This window comes from Macrobrachium rosenbergii, chromosome 42 (assembly GCF_040412425.1).
Source record: "Macrobrachium rosenbergii isolate ZJJX-2024 chromosome 42, ASM4041242v1, whole genome shotgun sequence".
In the NCBI taxonomy this organism is placed as follows: Eukaryota; Metazoa; Arthropoda; class Malacostraca; order Decapoda; family Palaemonidae; genus Macrobrachium; species Macrobrachium rosenbergii.
This window is the reverse complement of record NC_089782.1, coordinates 35562880-35586283: the sequence shown is the minus strand read 5'-3', so window position 1 is coordinate 35586283 and position 23404 is coordinate 35562880. Positions and strand designations below refer to the sequence as shown.

The 23404-nt window shown below is 35.6% G+C and overlaps 1 protein-coding gene and 1 long non-coding RNA gene across 14 annotated transcripts in view; one reads left to right on the top strand and one right to left on the bottom strand.

The window, feature by feature from the left end:
* LOC136828253 (uncharacterized) overlaps positions 1-23404 on the top strand; it is a 295190-nt gene that overhangs the window by 99870 nt on the left and 171916 nt on the right. The gene's annotated exons all lie outside the window — the stretch shown is intronic.
* Positions 1-23404, bottom strand: part of rsh (radish) — a 181943-nt gene that overhangs the window by 39240 nt on the left and 119299 nt on the right. For 7 of the 11 annotated variants that reach the window (XM_067086104.1, XM_067086108.1, XM_067086098.1 and 4 more), the window contains 2 exons: positions 19014-19286; positions 2963-3159 (listed from right to left, as the gene is read on the bottom strand). In XM_067086104.1, coding sequence (XP_066942205.1) covers positions 2963-3159; positions 19014-19286 — 470 coding nt within the window. The remainder of the gene's footprint in view (positions 1-2962; positions 3160-19013; positions 19287-23404) is intronic. The other 4 variants (XM_067086102.1, XM_067086105.1, XM_067086106.1 and 1 more) reach the window with 2 other exon arrangements.

Sequence of the window (23404 nt, the reverse complement as noted above, 5' to 3'; positions counted from 1 at the left end):
TGCGCTTTGGGGAAAATATTGCTAACTCAGATAATGCTAATTTAAAACCATTTGCTAATCAAGGAACGTCTTCTCAGTTTTGCTTGGATATTTTTGCTCCAGCCTCTGTTGAAATTATTTTATTGCTTTATTATTATTATTATTCACAAGACGAACCCTATTCGTATGGAACAAACCCGCAGGGGCCATTTGACTTGAAGTTCAACCTTCCAAAGAATATCAAGGTGTTCATTTGAAAGAACTGACAGAAGGTGATGGGAAATACTGAAAGAAGAGATAACTCGTTAAAATATAAAAAAAGTAAATCAACAAATTATTAGATAAATAGATGAAAACGTAGGTAAATTATTGCAAAATACAGACGAAGTTTAAATTGCTTTGTCCAAAAGGGATATAATAAATTCTTAGATGCTGTTTTGCCCGAGCAGACTGATAGGATGTTAGGCAGATGATGTTTTGCTTATGGAGAAATTTCGTAAAAAAAATTTTGCGTGTGGATAAGTTGACATAAAATGACAAAATATATGTGTGGTTAAGTGGGCATAAAAGACAAAGAATTTGTCTGATTAAGTGTACATAAAAGATAAAAAATGTCTTAAGTGTACATAAAAGATAGAAAATATGTGTGATTAAGTGTACTTAAAATATAAAAATATGTGATTAAGTGTACATAAAATTATGTCCTAAGTGTACATAAAAGACAGAAAATATGTCTGAGTGTACTTAAAATATAAAAATATGTGATTAAGTGTACATAAAAGACTTAAATTTTTTTAAGTGTACATAAACGACAAAAAATATGTCTGACCATGTGTACATAAAATGACAAAAATATATCTTGATTAATTATACATAAAGGCCAAAAATATTTCTAATCAAAGTGTACATAAAAATATATATATATATATATATATATATATATATATATATATATATATATATATATATATATATATATATATATATATATATATATATATATATGTGGTCATTTCGGCAGGCAAAGGATTTTGAAAGCCCACCTTTTCATACACTAACGTCTGTCTTTGTCCTCGTGGGAAAATTTTCCTTGATTAGCCCTAGGGAGGGAGCTGTGAGAACTAGACCTACTTCTGTCCAAAAAGAAAGGGGTCCACCTATTATGACACTGATACGGCCTAGAGTACGGTATTTCGGCTTCTGTTCCCTCTGCCAATTGTTCAGCGATAAGCGAAGGCTTAAATTTGCTTATTTTTTGCGAGGGCGTCAAGATAGATTTGTTTCTGCGGGTAATTTTTATCCCTTCAGTAAAAGTTTTCAGCGGTTTTTGTCGGCATGACTGAAATTGCAAATTGGTTGTTGTCAAGGTGATAAATGTTTCGTCAGAATTTTCACGGCTGCGATTAAAACCGTAAGATTGTTTTTATCACGGTTACGATGATAAATGCGTTAGTATAATTATAATTTTTATAACCATGATTAATATGACAATTTATTTTATTTTAGTGATCCTTTATAATTTTTCTAACCATGCTTAGTGTGTCAATTGATTTATTTTATTTTAATGATCCTTTTTCATTTTTATAATCATGTTTAATATGCCAATTGATTTATTTTATTTTAATGATCCTTTATCATTTTTATAATCATGTTTAGTATGCCAATTGATTTGTTTTATTTTAATGATGCTTTATAATTTTTATAACCATGCTTAGTATGCCAATTGATTTATTTTACTTTAATGATCCTTTATAATTTTTCTAACCATGCTTAGTGTGCCAATTGATTTATTTTATTTTAATGATCCTTTCTAATTTTTATAATCATGTTTAATATGCCAATTGATTTATTTTATTTTAGTGATCCTTTTTAATTTTTATAATCATGTTTAATATGCCATTTGTTTTATTTTAATGATGCTTTTATTTTATTTTAATGATCCTTTATAATTTTTATAATCATGTTTAATATGCCAATTGATTTTTGTTTTATTTTAATGATGCCAATTGATTTGTTTTTATAATAATTTTTATAACCATGCTTAATATGCCAATTGATTTATTTTATTTTAATGGTCCTTATTAGTGCATTTTATTGCTTTCCCAATGGGTTGCGTGCAAGTGGTACTGTTCAGCTGTCGTTATCTAGAATTCAAGGTCTTCCTTTATTTGAGTTTATGCTTTGAGTTTCAGATAGAAAATCAAAGTTATTTTTGGTTCTTATTTGAGGTTACTTGTGGACTGCTGTCTATTCGCCTTCTGACATTTTAAAGTTTACTTTTGTCTTGGAATTGTGGCGTTATTTATCATTATATTAGATCATACATTACTTTTGTTTTGAAATTGTGGTGTTTACTTATCAGTATATTAGTTCATACGTCACTTTTGTTTTGAAGTTTTGGTGTTTACTTATCAGGGAATTAGATCATACATTACTTTTGTTTTGAAATTGTGACGTTTATTTTATCTATATATTAGCTCATACGTTAATTTTTTTTTTTAATTCTGGCGTTTAATTATCAATATATTAGATCATACATTACTTTTGTTTTGAAACTGTGGTATTTACTTATCAATATATTAGACCATACATTACTTTTGTTTTGAAATTCTGGTGTTCACTTATCATATATTAGATCATACATTACTTTCGTTTTGCAATTGTGACGTTTATTTACCAACACATTACACCGTACACCACGGACATGTAACTCTGAGTTGAGGCTGCATCTCTGAAGCCGAATGAATTCCCGAAAACGCCGAAATACCAATGAGATGGCAGGGCAGAAGAAGCCAAAAAACACACTACAAAAATAGAAATAAAAAAAAAATAAGAGAAAATCTCTCAAATGGAATTCCTTATATATATCCACCTCTGTATCTGTTGATGTCAGTTACGCATCCTATTCTGATGGGGGGGAGAGAAGGAGTTGTTTGGACTCTTTGGGGGGACTTACGAAGGGAACAGAACGGATTTCCACTACCTGTAGCAAGCATTGAGGCCTCCTGACCTGGATGTTCTGGTCCGATTTCTCCGGGTGGTCGCTCTGCGGGGAGCCGTCTTCCAGCTCGGGCTCCGACTCGTCCCAGATGGTGTCGTCTGGAAGGGTCGTTCCAGCGCACTCGATCCAGTACCCCGGGGTGGGGAGGAGGTTGTGGGGGTAGCCGTTACAAAACTCGTCTGCCGGAGGGGAGTAGGGTGTCAGTACTACTACTTCTACTACTAATACTTCAGTAACAACTATTATTATTATTATTATTATTATTATTATTATTATTATTATTATTATTATTATTATTATTATTATTCAGAAGGTGAACCCTATTCATATGAGAAAAGCACACAAAAGGGGCCATTGACTTGAAATTCAAGCTTCCAAGGAATATTATGGTGTACAAGAGGAAAAAGTAAGAGAAGTTAAAGGGAAATACAGAATGAAGAGACCTCACTTATTAAAAAAAGAAAAACTAGATTAATGAATTAATGATTAATAAATTAATAAATACATAAAAATATATTAAAACACAAGAAGAATATTATTAGGGTAGTAATGCATTGCATCTTCGCTTGAGCTTACTACTGCTAATACTACTACTATTGCTACTGCTTATGGTGTGAGCTCAACTTCTATAGCCTAATTCTCATCCTCTCTTCCTACGCATCCTTTCAGCAACGCCAGAAAGGAAGGATGCTCCTGCGGAGTTTGAAGAAATCCTTTCGTTACCACAGAAGGAATTTGTTCCTCACTGTGAGGCACCTCATGTGGCGCACTGTAGGCATTACTTAAGGTTCTTTGCAAAATCCCTTCGGCACCTAGCTGCTACCCCTTTCATGCCTTCTACTGTACCTCCGTTCATATTCTCTTTCTTCCATCTTACTTTCCACCTTCTCCTAACAATTGTTTCATGGTGCAACTGCTTTGAGGTTTTCCTCCTGTTATGCCTTTCAAACCTTTCTACTCTGTTTCCCTTTCAGCGCTGAATGACCTCATCATACCCAGCGCTTAGCCTTGGGCCAGAATTCTGCACATTCCACTCCGTTCCGCTGTCTCGGCTGTCCAGCCGAAATGACGAACTTTAAAGCACCGTGTTTTCCGCCGACACTTCCGTTTTGTCATCGCCCGTGACATTTCTCTCGAAAACATCCATCACTTGCATGACAAATTGCTTGCATTAACTGGATCCAGTCGTGAAGTGCTTGCTGAAGGCCACAGGTGAAAGGCGTAACCGTGTGGTTTTGGTGGGCAGGGAGGTACCCCTGGGGTAGTAGGAGGTAGGTGGTTGGCTGGTCCGGGAGTGATTGAGAACAAATGCCTCAAGAGAGAGAGAGAGAAGAGAGAGAGAGAGAGAGAGAGAGAGAGAGAGAGAGAGAGAGAGAGAGAGAGAGAGAGAGATGGGAGGGGGTGATTTGGTCCAGCGAAGATGATGATAAAAAGAAAAATCATAAAAAATAGACAGGTGATTGAGAGAGAGAGAGAGAGAGAGAGAGAGAGGTGGGTGATTTGGTCCAGTAAAGATGATAATGAAAGGAAAAATAAGAAAAAATAAACAGGTGATTGAGAAGGAATGTATGAGAGAGAGAGAGAGAGAGAGAGAGAGAGAGAGAGAGAGAGAGAGAGAGAGAGAGAGAGGTGTTTTGGTCCAGCGAAAATGATGATAAAAGGAAAAATAAGAAAAAATAGACAGGTGATTGAGAAGGAATGCATGAGAGAGAGAGAGAGAGAGAGAGAGAGAGAGAGAGAGAGAGAGAGAGAGTGTTTTGGTCCAGAGGGAAAATGATCCAGGAAAAAAATAAAATGATAAAAGGAAAAATAATAAAAATAGACAGGTGATTGAGAATGAATGCAAGAGAGAGAGAGAGGTGATTGGGTGCAATAAAGATGACAATGAAAGGAAAAATAAGGAAATTATAAACAGTTTTTTTTTTCATTTTGCTGACTCTGCAATATTAGTTTTAGTCTAAAAAGATTAACATTTTCACAATGATTCATGGATGTCCCAGTATGGAGAGAGTTGTTAATTTTGAGTTGTCATGAAAAGAAAACTGTTGTGCCGGCCTTGTCTGTCCGTCCGCACTTTGTTCTGTCCGCCCTTAGATCTTAAAAACTACTGAGGCCAGAGGGCTGCAAATTGGGATGTTGATCATCCACCCTCCAATCATCAGACATACCAAATTGCAGCCCTCTAGCCTCTGTAGTTTTTATTTTGTTTAAGGTTATAAAGTTAGCCATAATCGTGCATCTGGCAACGATATACAGTAGTATAGGCCACCACCGGGCCGTGGTTAAAGTTTCAAGGGCCGCGGTTCATATAGCATTAGTATGTTGTTTATATTATTCACATGCGTTCAAGCGAAAAAGCCCGATATTATTTAGCAGTTAAATTAACATTATAATTAAAGTTGGTACGATTATTTTTCTTAACTCATACCAATCAGTTAATGAGATACATATAACATGTATGTATGTATGTATGTATATATATGTGTGTATGTATGTATGCATATATATAATATATTTTATGTATATAAATTATGCTATATGTATGTATGTATATATTGTATATATAGACATCTATCATTCAGAGTAATTTGTATTTATGAATTCATAAATTGGGATTTCTTTACTCATTGCCTGGGTGAAATTTCCGGTAACCACAAATGGTTTTTTTTTATCGAAATTAATAAGCAAATGGGGTACTGGGTACGTAATTTGATTTATATAAAATTTCTGATTTGCTCAGAGAATTGGGAGTAAAAAATTGACTGACTGCTAGACTGCTAGGCTGTCTGTGACTAACATGATTAATCCGTCTCTTATTGACTGGATAAATAAGTAGGTTGATGATGAATGAATTGATTTGTGTCTTCCCTGATCTGCCGTAGACTTGATAGTCGAATTCCCCGTAGGGGCATAGTACCGTCAGTACACATCACAGGGTGCACTGTAGGCATTATAGTTCTTCAGCTTCCCTTTCTTAGGCCCCTAGCTGCAACCCCTTTCGTTCCTTTTTACTGCATTCTCTTTCTTCCATCTTGCTATCCACCCTCTCCTAACACTTATTTCATGGTGCAGTTGCGAGGTTTTTCTCCTGTTATACCTTTCAAGCCTTTCTACTCTCAGTTTCCGTTCCAGCGCTGAATGACCTAATAGGTCCCAGTGCTTGGCTTTTGGCCTAAACTCGGTATCCCGTCCTTCCTTCCTTGATAGTCAAGTTGGACTACATGATGGGCTAACTAGGACTGTCATGATAAAAACAGATCTCTTGTGAATTAGTCAGTCGGAATTTGATATAACCTAGGATGACTACCAAAAAAAAAAAAAAATCGTATTATGTCCATTAAAAAGAACGAATTCTTATTCCGTAGAAGCTATTACACGGTAACCGTGTCGTCACCAGGAACGTTACAAAAATTCCTGGTGTGTCCCGTCATGCTGGTTTCAAATTGAGGCATCGCAGATATACCAGAAAAAAAAATGTATCAGGTAAAAAAAAAAAATCAGTTATGAAAAAATTGCTAAGTAAAATGCTGAAGTGCTTCAGGAGTGCTGTCCTATTTTCATTTTTTTTAATTAGCCAGGAATTGGGCGTCGAACATCAACCTCAAAATCGACGTGGCGAACAGATTTAAAAAAATATTTTTTTCTTTTTTTTTGAGCTGGCGGTAAATAACTGCAGCCGATGTCATTGTAACCTAAGGTGGGCTGGTGAGTAGCAAAGCATCAGCCAATCATGAGGAGCTCTAATGATATCAGCTGCGGATATTTACCGCCAGCGCGCACATACCCACAAACACAAGCCTATTATAAGTCTTGAGCGAAGTGACAGATTTGCACCAAAGGAAAGCGAAGAAGAGTCTAGTCTTTGGTGGGACTTGTGAAGCTTTGGTGTCTCGGTGAGAGAGAGAGAGAGAGAGAGAGAGAGAGAGAGAGAGAGCTAGTTTTTAATCCTGTCAGCGAATTCGAACGAGTTGTCGGGAGCGTAGGCGACAATGATACGGCCATTTTTAAAGGGCTGAAATAGAAGCCGCATTTCTCATCTGTCCAGCAATAAAAAAGAAAAGAAATGATGCGGACGCGAGCACGTGCAGGTGCGTTCGAGAGCAGACGCACGCAAGCACGCACGCACGCACGCACGCACGCACGCACGCACGCACGCACGCACGCAAGCACGCACTAACACACGGGGGAGAATCATCCCACTTGCACATCTTTAAAAGGCGACACAGTCCCAAGCTTAGGAGCGCAGTGGCTTAAGGAGGAGAGTTGTTGTTGCTTGTTGCTTGCGTGCTTGCTTGCAGCCTCTCTCTCGTCTCCTCTCCTCTCGTCTCGTCTCGTCTGCTGCAGGTTCGAAGGACATGCGGAAAGCTGCGTCAGTTGCACCGCAGGAGAACAACGAAAAAAAAAAAAACAAAATGATGCGATCACTTGCGGGACTTATGCAACAATTACATGCGCGTACCGTCTCTCTCTCTCTCTCTCTCTCTCTCTCTCTCTCTCTCTCTCTCTCTCTCTCTCTCTATCGACAGAACGCATCGTCCACCTCTTTTCTTCCGCACTCTTCTCCCCCTACCCCTCGAAACTAACCAAATCCCCCTACTCTCCTAGGACCCCTTTTTTCGGGGACCAGAGACGGCGGGGGGAGCGGGGGGCGTCGGTGGTGGTGGTCTGGTTTTGGCGAGGCTGAATGGGCCCTCATCAGGGCGAATTAAAAGTGTGTTATCGAAAACCATTCTTTCCATTAATAGACCACTCCGTCAAATCATAGATTCGATCGCCTTCCCCCCTCCCCTCCCCTCCCCTCCCCTCCCCTCCCCTCCCCTCCCCTCACTTCTCTTACCTCCCTTTTCACCCCTTTCTTCGCCCTTCCATATATATATATATATATATATATATATATATATATATATATATATATATATATATATATATATATATATATATATATATATATATATATAGCCCTTCTGTTTTCACGAGGCGTCTCTCTAGAGGTTCATGAAGAACATGACCATCTTTCCCCTCCTCCCCCACCCGTCCGCCAACCCACCCACACCAATAACGCAAGCATATGCAATCTGCACATGCAGAAAAGCCTTCCCCCCCCTCTCTCTCTCTCTGTTTTGAAGAAGAAGAAGAAGAAGGAGAAGAAGGTGAAGAAGAAGAACTCAAGACGCAGCGAGGTACTCTCTCTCTCTCTCTCTCTCTCTCTCTCTCTCTCTCTCTCTCTCTCTCTCTCTCTCTCTCCGTCGACTCGCGTACAACAGACGCCCCTTGAATGTAGAACATGTTCGTATCGATTGTTGTGCGCCTCCCGATTGTCATACTTTTAAGGGGGGGGGGAAGGCTACGGTACGGTACGGCTGGCCGGCCAACAACAACAAGAACGGACAGGCTAGGCGGTGGGATTTTGCTTGCTTTCTTGCGTTAAATGCAAGCTACACCGCAGCAGACACACGGGCGTACAAGCAGAGAAGACAGATACACGCAGATTATATATATATATATATATATATATATATATATATATATATATATATATATATATATATATATATATATATATATATATATATATATATATAGTGCTATGAGAAAGGAAGTTGTGTAAATTGTTTATCCATTCCCCTTGCACATATTTGCAAATACCCTTCATACAGGCATACGTGTATACTCGCCCATGCATGATCAAGATATAACGTGCATATTAGCTTCAAAGAAATCCTACGAAGATTTTTATACCTTGAGGCGAAAGTTTACGGCGCCGTTGCCGAGCAAGGAAATGTAATTCGGAGATTAAATGTAGCTGGCATAAAGCCAACACGTCATTAAAAAAGCACTCGGGGAAATTCTCCAGGAATGCTCAGATGATTGTGGGTAGGTCCCCGAAAGCTTGGAGGACATTTTTTAATGTTTTGGGGGGATCATCTATATTTGGAAAGGCTAAGGACACTTCGTAATTATTTTGAACTCTTGAGGACACTTGAAACGTCGAGAGAAAATTTCTGAGGACACTCCGTAATCATTTTGAAACCTCGAGGACACTCCGTAATCATTTTGAAACCTTGAGGACACGTCGTAATCATTTTGAAACGTTGAGGACACTTCGTAGTCATTTTGAAATCTCGAGGACACTTTGTAATCATTTTGAAACCTTTAGGACACTTCGTAATCACTTTGAAATCTTGAGGACACTTCGTAAATGCTTTGAAACCCTGAGGAAACTTCGTAATCACTTTGAAACTTTGAGGACACTTCGTAAATACTTTGAAACCTTGAGGACACTTCGTAATCACTTTGAAACCTTGAGGACACTTCGTAATCACTTTGAAACCTTGAGGACACTTCGTAATCACTTTGAAACCTTGAGGACACTTCGTAATCACTTTGAAACCTTGAGAACACTTCGTAATCATTTTGAAGCCTTGAGGACACTTCTTAGTAATTTTCAACCCTTGAGAATACTTCATAATCACTTTGAAACCTTGAGAACACTTCATAATCACTTTGAAACCCTTGAGGACACCTCGTAATCACTTTGAAGCCTTGAGAACACTTCGTATTCACTTTGAAACCCTGAGGACACTTTGTAATCATTTTGAAGCCTTGGGAATACTTCATAATCACTTTGAAACCTTGAGAGCATTTCGTAATTATTTTGAAGCCTTGAGGACACCTCATAGTCACTTTGAAACCTTGAGAACACTTCGTAATCATTTTGAAGCTTTGAGAACACTTCGTAATCATTTTAAACCCTTGAGAATACTTCATAATCACTTTGAAACCTTGAGAACACTTCAAAATCACTTTGAAAACCTTGAGGACACCTCGTAATCACTTTGAAGCCTTGAGAACACTTTGTATTCACTTTGAAACCCTGAGAAAACTATGTAATCATTTTGAAACCTTGAGAACATGCAATCATTCTGAAGCCTTGAGAATACTTCGTAATCACTCTGAAAGCTTGAGGACACTTTGTTATAACATCGAAAGCTTGAGAACACTTCGTAATCATTTTGAAGCCTTGAGAAAACTACGTAATCGCTTTGAAACCTTGAGGACATTTCGTAATCACTTTGAAACCTTGAGGACACCTCTTAATCATTTTGAAGCCTTGAGAACACTTCATAATCACTTTGAAACCTTGAGGACACTTCGTAATCACTTTGAAACCTTAAGGACACTTCGTAATAATTTTGAAACCTAGAGGACACTTCGTAATCACTTTGAAGCCTTGAGGACACTTCGTAATCACTTTGAAACCTTGAGGACACTTCATAATCACTTTGCAACCTTGAGGACACTTCGTAATCACTTTGAAACCTTCAGGACACTTCGTAATAATTTTGAAACCTTGAGGACACTTCGTAATCGCTTTGGAACATTGACAACACTTCGTAATCACTTTGAAGCGTTGAGAACACGTCGTAATCACTTTGAAACCTTGAGGACACTTCATAATCACTTTGAAACCTTGAGGACGCTTCGTAATCACTTTGAAACCTGGAGGACACTTCGTAATCACTTTGAAACCTGAGAGAATTTCTGAGGACACTTCGCAGTCATGTTAAAATCGTGAAAACTTTTCACATTGTGGATCACGTCTGTATTTTGAAAGCTTCAGGACATTTCAGTGTATTTTGAAACCTTGAAAGTATTTCAAAACTTCGGAACTAATAGGTATTGTGAAAATCTTGGGATATTTCGGAAGGATTTCAATTTAATTACATTTTGCTTTTTTTTGGGACATTTCAAATTTTGGGGTTCATTTTATATTGAAAGAACATTTCACATTATTGAGTTCATTTATATTTTGCAAGAACATTTAACATTATCCAGTTCATTTGCGTTTTGAAAGAACATTTCACATTACTGATTCCATTTATATTTTGAAAGCACATTTCACATTGTTGAGTTCATTTATATGTTGGAAGGACATTTCACATTTTTGAGTTCATCTATATTTTGAAAGGATATTTCCCATTTTTATTTTTCTGTAAAAGAAAACTGTTGTGCCGGCTTTGTCTGTCCGTCCGCACTTTATTCTGTCCGCACTTTTTCTGTCCGCACTTTTTCTGTCCTCACTTTTCTGTCCTCACTTTTTCTGTCCGCCCTCAAATCTTAAAAAGTACCGAGGCTATAGGGCTGCAAATTAGTATGTTGATCATCCACCCTCCAATCATCAAACATACCAAATTGCAGCCCTCTAGCCCAAGTAGTTTTTATTTTATTTAAGGTTAAAGTTAGCCATAATCATGCTTCTGGTAACGATATAGTATAGGCCACCACCGGGCAGTGGTTAAAGTTTCATGGGCCACGGATCATACAGCAATATACGGAGACCACCAAAAGAAGATAGATCTATTTTCGGTGGCCTTGATTATACGCTGTAGCGGCTGTACAGAAACTCTGTTACACCGAAGAAACGTCGGCGCATTTTTTACTTGTTGGAGTTTATCCTTATTTTGAAATATGTTTTAGAATGTACATTGTACATGATGCTTAATTGCCCCATATCGTAATGTATGAAATGTTTCTCAGAAGATAGAACTTACTCGAATAATGTAGTTATTGAATATGACAATTTTCACTGCGTTGAATGTTATAGCATTGTTGATGGTTTTGGCGAATCACTTGGAATGATTGTTCACAATCCTTTTTGGGAAGGGAGTAGCAATAGCACTGATAGAAAGGATGACAAGATGAAGATCCTTTACTGTGCCTCCATTCATATTCTCTCTTCCATCTTGCTTTCCACCCTCTTCTAACAATTGTTTCATAGTGCAACTGCTTTGAGGTTTTCCTCCTGTTACACCTTTCAAACCTCTTACTCCAAAATTTTCCTTTCAGCGTTGAATGACCTCACAGGTCCCTGTGCTTGGCCTCGGGGCCTAAACCCAGTAAAACATCGACGAAGTATCTGTCCGATAGCGTAGGCATTGTCGCGATGCCAGACTGCGTTAGCAGATCAATCAATCTATTCCGGACGGAGGAGCGTTCTTGGTAGAAGAATTAATCGATGAGGTGCCTTACGGAGATGTTGCGATGCTGTGTGATGGTTTGGAGAACAACTAGCAGTGACTGGGTTGTATACACTGGTTGTAGATTGATTGATTTATTTATTTGTTCAATCTACCTGTTATCCTAATAAATGGTCTCTTCTTTCTGTATTTCCCGTTCTGTTACTTCTTTCGAATGACATCATATTCTTTGGAAGCTTCTGTTTCAAGTCATTGGCTCCTGTGGTGGGCTTGTTTCATATGAATAGGGTTCGTCTTCTGAATATAATAATAATAATAATAATAATAATAATAATAATAATAATAATAATAATAATAATAATAATAATAATAATGCTGAAATAATGTACATGTCCAAAAATGAATGTTTATTATTATTATTATTATTATTATTATTATTATTATTATTATTATTATTATTATTATTATTATTATTATTATTCAGAAGATAAACCCCTATTCTAATGGGACAAGCCTACAGGGGCCATTGACTCGAAATTCAGGCTTCCAAAGAATATGACAGGAGATAATAGGAAATACAGAAAATAGGAAATACAGAAACCAGAGAAGTACGAAAGTACAAGAGAAGCCTTTAACACTGCGACTCCACTTCAACATTTCAATCAATCAATCACCGAGACAACTGTCATCTTTCTCACGTGCCCGCCCCCACCCCCTCCAAGGGACGCCCACCCCGGAATGGACGTATCTATCCTCTTATGCCTGTTATTAAGGTCAAGAGAATATACATATAAATATTTTCCATAATTCCAGGAGAAACTTCCTCCTGGTGAGTTGCCGGATGCAGAATTATTGTGATTCACGAGGGTTTCACCTGGTGGGGACGCGGTTAGTGCCGTCAGTGCACCTCATGCTGGGCACTGTAGGCATTACTTAGGGTTCTTTGCAGCGTGCCTTCCTTAGGCCCCTAGCTGCAACCCGTTTCGCTTCTTTTACTGTACCTCCTTTCTTATTCTCTTTCTTCCATCTTACTTTCCAACCTCTCTGACGATTGATTCATAGTGCAACTGCTTTGAGGGTTTCCTCCTGTTACACCTTTCAAACCTTTCGCTGTTCATTTCCGTTTCAGCGCTGAATGACCTCATAGGTCCCAGTGCTTGGCCTTCGGCCTAAATTCTATAGTCTATTCTATTCTCTATTCTAAATAGATTTCGTTGTATGTTTGCGTAAGGTGCATACGGACTGTATACATACATGAATACATGATCAAGTCATGTTTTCCTTGTAAGGCGTATACATACGGTATACTTAATAAATACATCTCCAAGTTGTTTTCTCAGTTAGGGTATACATACATGAATACGTGCTCATGTTATTTATTTTCTTTGTGAGGGGCATAGATTCGGTATACATATATAAGTAGGTGCTCACGAATGCTTTGTGGATATATATATACACATACACATTTAGCCACATTACAGCAATCAAAAATTTCATATAACATATATATGTAGTATATATATATATATATATATATATATATATAAGAGTATATATATATAATATATATATATATATAATATATATATATATATATATATATATATATATATATATATATATATATATATATATATATATATATATATATATATATATATATAATACATTATATTTAGCCACATTACAGCAATCAAATTTTTCATTCTTATCATTATGAAAAGATAATACTCGATTTTCGATATTGCTTCTTGGTGTTACTTTTGAGCAAATTACCGCCCGTTTAACAGAGCTTGCTGTGGCTTTTCATAAAACATATCACCAGATGCTCCATTATTCATTGAATTCAGCGGCTAATGTCAATTCTAAGTGGGATGCTGAGTAGGAAAAACCTTCTTGTAAAGAGGTAATGATCTATTGGATGTCAGTTTGAAGCTTTGGGGAATGAGACAGTACAGATTGAATGTTTCTGACAAATCGACAAAGAGAGAGAGAGATGTTTCTGATAAATCGACAGAGGCGTTGGAGAGAGAGAGAGAGAGAGAGAGAGAGAGAGAGAGAGAGAGAGAGAGAGAGAGAGAGAGAGAGAGAGAGAGAGAGAGGTAAAATGGGCTGTTTAATGGAGATTTAATGTTGAAACATTGAAATTTCCTACAATCATAAGTTGTTTTCCCCTAATAAAATGATTTAGTTGAATTTAAGAGAGAGAGAGAGAGAGAGAGAGAGAGAGAGAGAGAGAGAGAGAGAGAGAGAGAGAGAGAGAGAGAGAGAGAGACAGGTAAAATGGGTTGTTTAATGGAGACTTGACGTTGAAACCTTGAAATTTCCCAAGATCATAAGTGTTGTTTTCCCCAAATAAAATGATTCAGTTGAATTTAAGAGAGAGAGAGAGAGAGAGAGAGAGAGAGAGAGAGAGAGAGAGAGAGAGAGAGAGAGAGAGAGAGAGAGAGAGAGAGAGAGAGGTACAATGGGTTGTTCTTAAAGAAAACCTGTTGGTACATTGTTTATTGGAGACTTGATGTTGAAACCTTGAAATTTCCCAAACTCATAAGTGTTGTTCTCTCCAAATGAGAAATTGATTCAACAGAATTTATCCAGCCTAACTTTATCGTGAGGCTACAGACCACCGATGTCCTTTATGGCGCTCTTCCAGAGACGCACCTTTAGTCCTTTTGATCGTCTCTATTTTGGGATGGTTCCCTTCACGCACGAATGCCCAGGGTCTTGGGCTCTTGCGGTACCCCTCTCTGTGCCAGGACTGGACCAACAAAATGATCCCCTTTTACTTTCGCAAGCAGTCATATGATTACGAAAACTGTGACTGGTTGCGTCGGTGAGCAATTAAGGATTTCTTTTGTATTCCCTTCAGAGAAAGTTAGATTTTCTCAGGCCTCTTGGTAGAGAGATATTCTAAGAGACGGATACTTGGCTCCTTGGTTTTAGAAGGGTACCATTATTGTATTCCTCAGCTATGCATACTGCCCTGAAATGGAAGACTGCGGTATTTGCAAAATTTTCGAAATTGAGATATGCCACCTATTGGGCTCGTGGAACGCAAAATACACAAGTTACTACAGTTTCAGAACGATTCTGATTCTTTGCAGTTCCAGCGGTTGGTCTTCGTAATACGAATGGCTGCGTTAGGAACACGAAGGGATTGATTGATTGATTGTTTGTGAATTATCTGGCGTGGCAGGTACTAGGGTCAGTGACGCGGGGAGCTTAAAGGAAAAACGATACAAATATGAAAGACTACGGAGCAAATTAGAGCTTGTTTTGTTGACCCATTTATCCCTATGAATGATGATTACAAGTGATGATTTTATGATTGAATAAAGTAATGATTTTATAAATGAATGGTGTAATGATTTTGTGACTGAATGGTGTGATGATTTTATGACTGAATGGTGTAATGATTTTATAACTGAATAGCTAATGATTTTATGACTAAATGAAGCAGTGATTTTATAAATGAATGGTGTAATAATTTTATGACTGAATGGTGTAATGATATGAACGAATGGTGTAATGATTTTATGAATGGATGGAGAAATGATTTTATGAAATAATGGAGTAATGATTTTTGAATAAATGGAGTAATGACTTTATGAGTGAGGGGAGTAATGATTTTATGAACGGATAGAGAAATGATTTTATAAGATAATGCAGTAAGGATTTTATGAATTAATGAAGTAATGATTTTGTGAACGAATGAAGTAATGGTTTTATGAATGAATAGAGTAATGATTTTGTGACTGAATGGAGTAATGATTTTATGAATGAATGGGGTTATGATTTTATGAACGAGTGAGGTGGTTTTATGAATGAATGGAGAGATGCCTTTATGACTGAATGGAGTAAAGATTTTGTGATTTAATAGAGTAATGATTTTATAAATGAATTGAGTAATGATTTTGTGAATGAATGGAGTAAAGCTTTTATGAATGAATGGAGTAATGATTTTATGAATGAATGGGTGATGATTTTATGAATAAATGGAGTGATGATTTTATGAATGCATGGAGTGATGATTTTATGAATGCATGGAGTCATGATTTTATGAATGCATGGAGTGATGATTTTATGAATGAAGAGTAATGATTTTGTGAATGACTGGTGTAATGATTTCAATAATGAATGGATTAATGATTTTATGACTGAATGAAATAATTATTTTATAAATGAATGGTGTAATGATTTCGTAGTGAATGGAGTAATGATTTTATGAATGAATGGAGTAATGATTTTGTGAATGAATGACTAGTGTAATGATTTTATGAATGGGTTGAGTAATGATTTTATGAATGAATGGAGTATGATTTTATGAATGAATGGAGTAATGATTTTCTGACTGAATAGAGTAATGGTTTTATGAATGATTGGAGTGATGATTTTACGATTGAATGGAGTAATGATTTTATGAATGAATGGAGTATTGATTTTATGAATGAATGGAGTGATGGTTTTATGAATGAATGGAGTAATGCCTTTATGACTGAATGGATTAATGACTTTCTGACTGAATAGAGTAATGATTTTATGAATGAATGGAGTGATGATTTTATGAATGAATGGAGTAATGATTTTGTGAATGAAGAGTAATGATTTTATGAATGACTGGTGTAATGATTTCATGAATGAATGGATTAATGATTTTATGACTGAATGGAATAATGATTCGATGAATGAATGGAGTTATGACTTCGTAATGAATGGAGTAATGATTTTGTGAGTGAATGGAGTAATGATTTTTTTAATGAATGACTGGTGTAATGATTATATGAAAAAGTGGGGTAATGATTTTATGACTGAATGGAAAAATGATTTTATGAATGAATGGCGTAATGATTTTATGACTGAATGGAGTAATGATTTTGTGACTGGAGTAATGATTTTATGAATGAATGAATTAATGACTTTATGACTGAATGGAATAATGATTCGATGAATGAATGGAGTTATGACTTCGTAATGAATGGAGTAATGATTTTATGACTGAATGGAAAAATGATTTTTTGAATGAATGGAGAAATGATTTTGTGAATGATTGGAATAATGACGTTATGACTGAATGGAGTAATGATTTTATGAATGAATGACTGGTGTAATGATTTTATGAATGAATGGATTAACGTAACTTAGACACCTAAAGAGACTCGAATGGTTGTTGCTGTCCCCCTTCTAAACCACCTACCATTACACTGGACTTTTAATTTTAACGAGGGAGTTTCTAGTAAATTATTTTGCCAATTTCTCATTTTTTTGTTTTTTCTCTCTCGTGACGGTTTAGGATGAGACTCCTCAAGATGTAAATATTATTCAACAAAGATTTTCCACTTTTTAGTTCGTCTCATTTTCATTTCAGGTAATAAGCTGTGTTTTTAACATAAAGGGCTTTTGATGTAGTAGTTATAGTAAACGAGATAAAATATATATATATGTATATATATAAATAAAAAATATATATATATATATATATATATATATATATATATATATATATATATATTTATTTATACACAGTGTATACATCTATGAATTATAATATATTACGTATATGAGAAATGGGCAATATAAAAAGTTAAGTCAAAGAGACTTCTGTTGTGATCATGCAAAGCTAGATTATACAAAACTTGCAAGTGAAGTGTGTATGTGCACATGTATATGAGCTGGATAATCTAATATAATCTGTTAAATGCTCGTTTGTTTTCATCAGTCAAAATAGCTGATAGCGAGAGTCTCCCTAGACCATTGGCTCCTAACCAGGGGTGCTCGCACCCCCTTGGTTCCAAAGGGGTGCTGAGGATGCCTATGAATAATTAAAGCAAAATAAATTTGTTATATTTTTTTTTAATAATAAAAAATAATAATTAAATAATAAAATAATAATGAACCAAACAAAAAATAATAATAATAATGTAAATTTTACCAGTAAATACCAGTAAGTTATAATAATAATAATAATAATTAATAATATTATTTTTTTTTTTTTATTATTATTATTATTATTTCAGCAATTCAGGGGTGCGAGAACTGACTGCTGATCTGAACGGGCATACACTGAAAAATGGTTAAGAACAACTGCCCCAGACGGATATTGATCGCTCTAACATTAGAATTTGTATGAGAAAGGTCCACCAAGATCAATGATCTGTAGTAGAAGTGGACAGTTATTTGAAGAAGATTAAGTCCAAAGCAAAGAATGTCGATCCAGAACGATCCATTTCATAAACTTTCCGTTGGAAACTGGATGAGGATTTGACATTGATTTCTGCTACGCAATAACTCTGGGTGATTTCTTCTCAGAGACCAGGGTTATGCTAACAGAATAACTCCATGTAATTTCTTATCAAATTAGAGATTGTTGTCATGTCTCTGAGCACACAGTATATATATATATAGAGGTTTAGTAGTATTAAGCCTTAATATTTCCTAAGGATGGAGTGAAGTATGCCCCTGATAGTACTCGAGTTATATATCATTATTATTGGCTCTGAAAAAAAGAAGCTTCTGGTTAGTGTGCCGTGAGTCAGGAATACTGAATAAGAAAAGAGAATTATTGAAGACTGAAAAATGGTGGTCAAAAATCTAGTAACAATACACATGTGTGCGAAGTAATAATATGCATATTTACGTTAAGTTTATTTTAATGTGGTTAATAATTGTTAAGTTTATTTTAAATACTTAATAAGAAAAGAGGTGAAGCCTGAAATACTGAACAAGAAAAGAGGCATTGAAGACTAATAAAAACTGCTAATAATAAAAATGCAGTAATAATAATAATAATAATAATAATAATAATAATAATAATAATAATAATAATAATATATACATATATATATATAAATTGTATATATATAATATATATATATATATATATATATATATATATATATATATATATATATATATATATATATATATATATATATATAGTTAACTTATACAAAGGAGTAATTAATACACAACAAGAAAGGCATGAAATACTGAACAAGAAAAGACCTGGCACTGAAGATTTGAGTAATAAGCATAAAGGGGGGGGGGTGCCCACTTACCAGCGCACGCCTGCGGAGGGAGGGGAAAGATGAGCGTGGTGGAGGACTTCCGGCGGGCCACCGCGCACCCCAAACTCTGCGGCTTGAAGGAGCGCAGCTGCTGCAGGAAGTCGGAGGTCTCCATGAGGGCCACGTCGGCGAAGTGGAGGTCGCACAGGAACTGGTTCTTGTAGCGGCGGGCCCGCGTCTGGTTGGGCCCCGTGAGGTTGAGGCCGCACGAGTTGCAGCGGAGGCACTCCTCATGGTAGTTGTTGTTATCGTAGAGTGAGCCTTCTGTAACACAGGCATAAGATCTATAGTCCTCGTTTCCGGCGTGGCTCGCTCTCTCTCTCTCTCTCTTTCTTTCTCTCTTTCTCTCTCTTTCTCTGTCTTTTTTTTTCTTGTGATCAGAAGTGAGATATGGAGGAGAGCACATATGTATATATCTATATATATATAAATACATATAAAATATATATATTTTTTTTTGTGATCAGAAGTGTAGATATCATATATATATATGTACATACATATGTATAAATTATATATATATATTTATAATATAATATAATATATATATATATATATATATATATATATATATATATATATATATATATATATATAATATAGATATGTATATTATATATATATATATATACATACATACAGACATATATACATATATATGTATATATGTATGTATATATATATATATATATATATATATATATATATATATGAATATATATATACATTCATACATACATACAGAAGGTCAAAATCTAGAAGTATGGATTGCATTTATTCTTTGCACATGCAGAAGGGCGTCTGTTCCCTCTTATTTAATGAGATGGAATTCCCGGTACTCTACTGTGGTCATCACAATTATTATCATTAATTTTTTTTTTTGGGGGGGGGCATTCCAATCAATCACCTTGTACCCCGGTGGTCTCATGGTTATGTTAGGCGAATGTTTTAAACGTTTTTTAAGAGGCTGTTTAAGCGAGTTCATTCTCTCTCTTAAGGTGAAGGGTTCATAGATGCAGTCAAAGACAAAACAAGAGGCTCTTGCCGAGTGCAACACTTGGGAGGCGTTTCATGCAAAATGCAGACTTAACATCCGCCAGGCAGAGCCTATGGCTCGAGTTTAGGTTTTGTTTATTCCTGGGTTTAGGCTCGACGTGTTGTGGTGTGTGAATGGAGGAGTCTGGGGTTATCACAGAAATGTACTTTTTTTGATTATAGTTATAAAATATATGTATATATATATATACATATATACATATATATATATATACATATATATATATATATATATATATATATATATATATATATATATATATATATATATATATATATATATATATATATATATATATATATATATATATATATATATACAAAGAGAGAGAGAGAGAGAGAGAGAGAGAGAGAGAGAGAGAGAGAGAGATGAATGTACATAATAATTTTTATATAAATGCATGTGAGTAAATATTCGCATACATTATATATATATACATATATATATATATATATATATATATATATATATTTATATATATATATATATATTATATATATATATATATATATATATATATATATATATATATATATATATATATATATATATATATATATATATATATATATATATATATATATATATATATATATATATGAGTGTGGAAAAGACCTTACCTTAAAACCGTTAACAGTTTTGCTGTTTATTTTGTAAACAAAAAATATATTTGAAGCACTTTTTTTTTCCTCAAGGTAAAAAGACGAAGAGTTTTGGAAGTTATTTTTTAAAGTATGTCAGTGAATAAGTTAAAATGTACTTGTTACGGAACATTTTATTTGATAAGCTAATGCTCCAAGAGAAATAAATACATACACGTATGTATGTATTTCTCTCTGAACAATAAGCCGTTGCTTTTGATGGGGTTTTGGCTGGCTAAAAACAACGAGATATGATCACTGCCCCATTCCACTTGAGCTGGTGAGCCGCAGATGATGACCCCTTGAGCATAAAACCGGTTTGCGGGAAACACAAGGGACACAGAAACCTCACCAGCAGCGCGTCGACCCCCACACATAAATTGCTCATTTCTCTTCTGCTTTGATCAGCAAATTGTAACTCACTCGAAAAAACATTTTTTCACCAGAGAATGAATTAAAAGATCCTGCTACGGAAATTGCACGTCGAGAAAGGAGACACGAGACTACAAGACTGTCATGGTTGATAACTTAAATCCCAAACGATAAAGTTGGGAGTGCTGTCGTTTGTGGGAGCCACAACAGTTGAGTTACTTGCTTTGGCTTAATGTTCATTTGATCAATTACCAGGTCGCTGTGAGAGGACTGATTTGAACTGACGTCTCAGTAGCCATTAGTACGTAGCATTTTAATATTTCTGCTGTTTTTCAGAGTTGTTCGGTACGGATGCTTCTCTCTCTCTCTCTCTCTCTCTCTCTCTCTCTCTCTCTCTCTCTCTCTCTCTCTCTGTATATTAGAATGCACTGTCGTTTCCAGAAAAATATTTACTCTGAATTCGGAAGTTGCTGGAATGAAATTTTACCCCAGAAAATGTTTTATTTTCTTCGAGTATGAAAATTATGATTCCAAAAATGTCATTGATTGATTGACTCTCTCTCTCTCTCTCTCTCTCTCTCTGTATATATATACACATGTATATATACACATACATATACATATACATAAATTATATATATATATATATATATATATATATATATATATATATATATATATATATATATATATATATATATATATATATATATATATATACATACACATATATATATATATATACACACATACACACACAAACGCGCACACACACACACACACACAAACATAGGCATGCACTAGCACACACATATTCTGTTTGTACTAGGGGCACCCATACCGTCAAGAAATGACGGTAATTAACAGAGTTGGCGAGGGACGGTACGTACCGTCGTGAAGCTGGGACATTCACCACACACTCATCGTGACGATTAGGTCCTGGGGACGGGAGCGGGTGGGTCCTGGGTTTGGGTGGGATGGTAAATGAACCATTTTAGGGGTGTTAGGTGAGGGGGTTGGTTTGTTTTGGGGAATAGGCAGGCCGAGAGAGAGTACCGGGTATTGGAAGTGTGTGTGTTTGTTTGTCCTTGATCCTGATTCATTTTGTGGAAGAGAAAGTTAACGAAATTGACCTCGAGACTCATAGACATCAGGTTGACTGCCTTCACGGCAAACAAACAAACGATTTTAGGTTTTTTTCGTTTTTATTTTCTGTAAAAGAAAACAATTGTGCCGGCTTTGTCTGTCCGTCCGCACTTTATTCTGTCCGCACTTTATTCTGTCCGCTCTTTTCCTGTCCGCACTTTATTCTGTCCGCACTTTTTCTGTCCGCCCTTAGATCTTAAAAACTGCTGAGGTTAGAGGGCTGCAAACTGGTATGTTGATCATCCACCCTCCAGTCATCAAACATACCAAATTGCAGCCCTCTAGCCTCAGTAGTTTTTATTTTATTCAAGGTTAAAGTTAGACATACTCGTGCCTCTGGCAACGATACAGGATAGGCCACCACCGGGCCGTGGTTCAAGTTTCATGGGACGCGGCTCGTGATACCGAGACCACCTAAAGATGGATCTATTTTATGTGTCCTTGATTATACGCTGTAGCGGCTGTACAGAAAACTCGGTTGCGCCGAAGAAACTTCATCGCATTTTAACTTGTTTTTCGTTTACTTTATTCTTATTTTATCTCCTGTTATGTGACTTGAAAGAGTTTTGTAATTTACCAGCTTGTTTTTATTTTTTTATTTTTTTGTGTATATTATCCCTAAATAATTTTTCGTGCATTTTATTGTTCCGTTTTATTTAATTTTATGTAACGAGAGTTTTTTTTAGCATTTATTAGTTTGTTTTTATTTATTTCTTTTCGTTGCTCCTATTATCCTCTTATAGCAAATTTATTCTCTATTGTTACTTTAATTGCATGTTCTTGTATGATTTAGTTGTCAGAATTTTTCGGGTTTATGCTGTACTGTACCTCTCAAATTTGGCATCCCCGGGTTAAATAGTTTTCATCTTTCTGAAATTTCTAATGTTATTCCTTTATTCGTATCAGCTATTTTTATTTGCTTGATTATCATCTGTGAAAATAAATGATTAATTTGCTTTTATCATCTTTATTTTAGTCTTATGTCTTATTTTAGTTTGATGTCCTTTGCTGTTGAACTTCTCCAAAGTTCCAGAGGTCCTTTATTCCTCACACTGTTGGACTGTGGATGCCGCACAATTGGAAGTTCTTCAGAAGTTCAAGCGAAGATGCATTGCATTACTGACCCAATGCTCTTCTTGCATTTTAGTACGTTTTATCTATTTGTT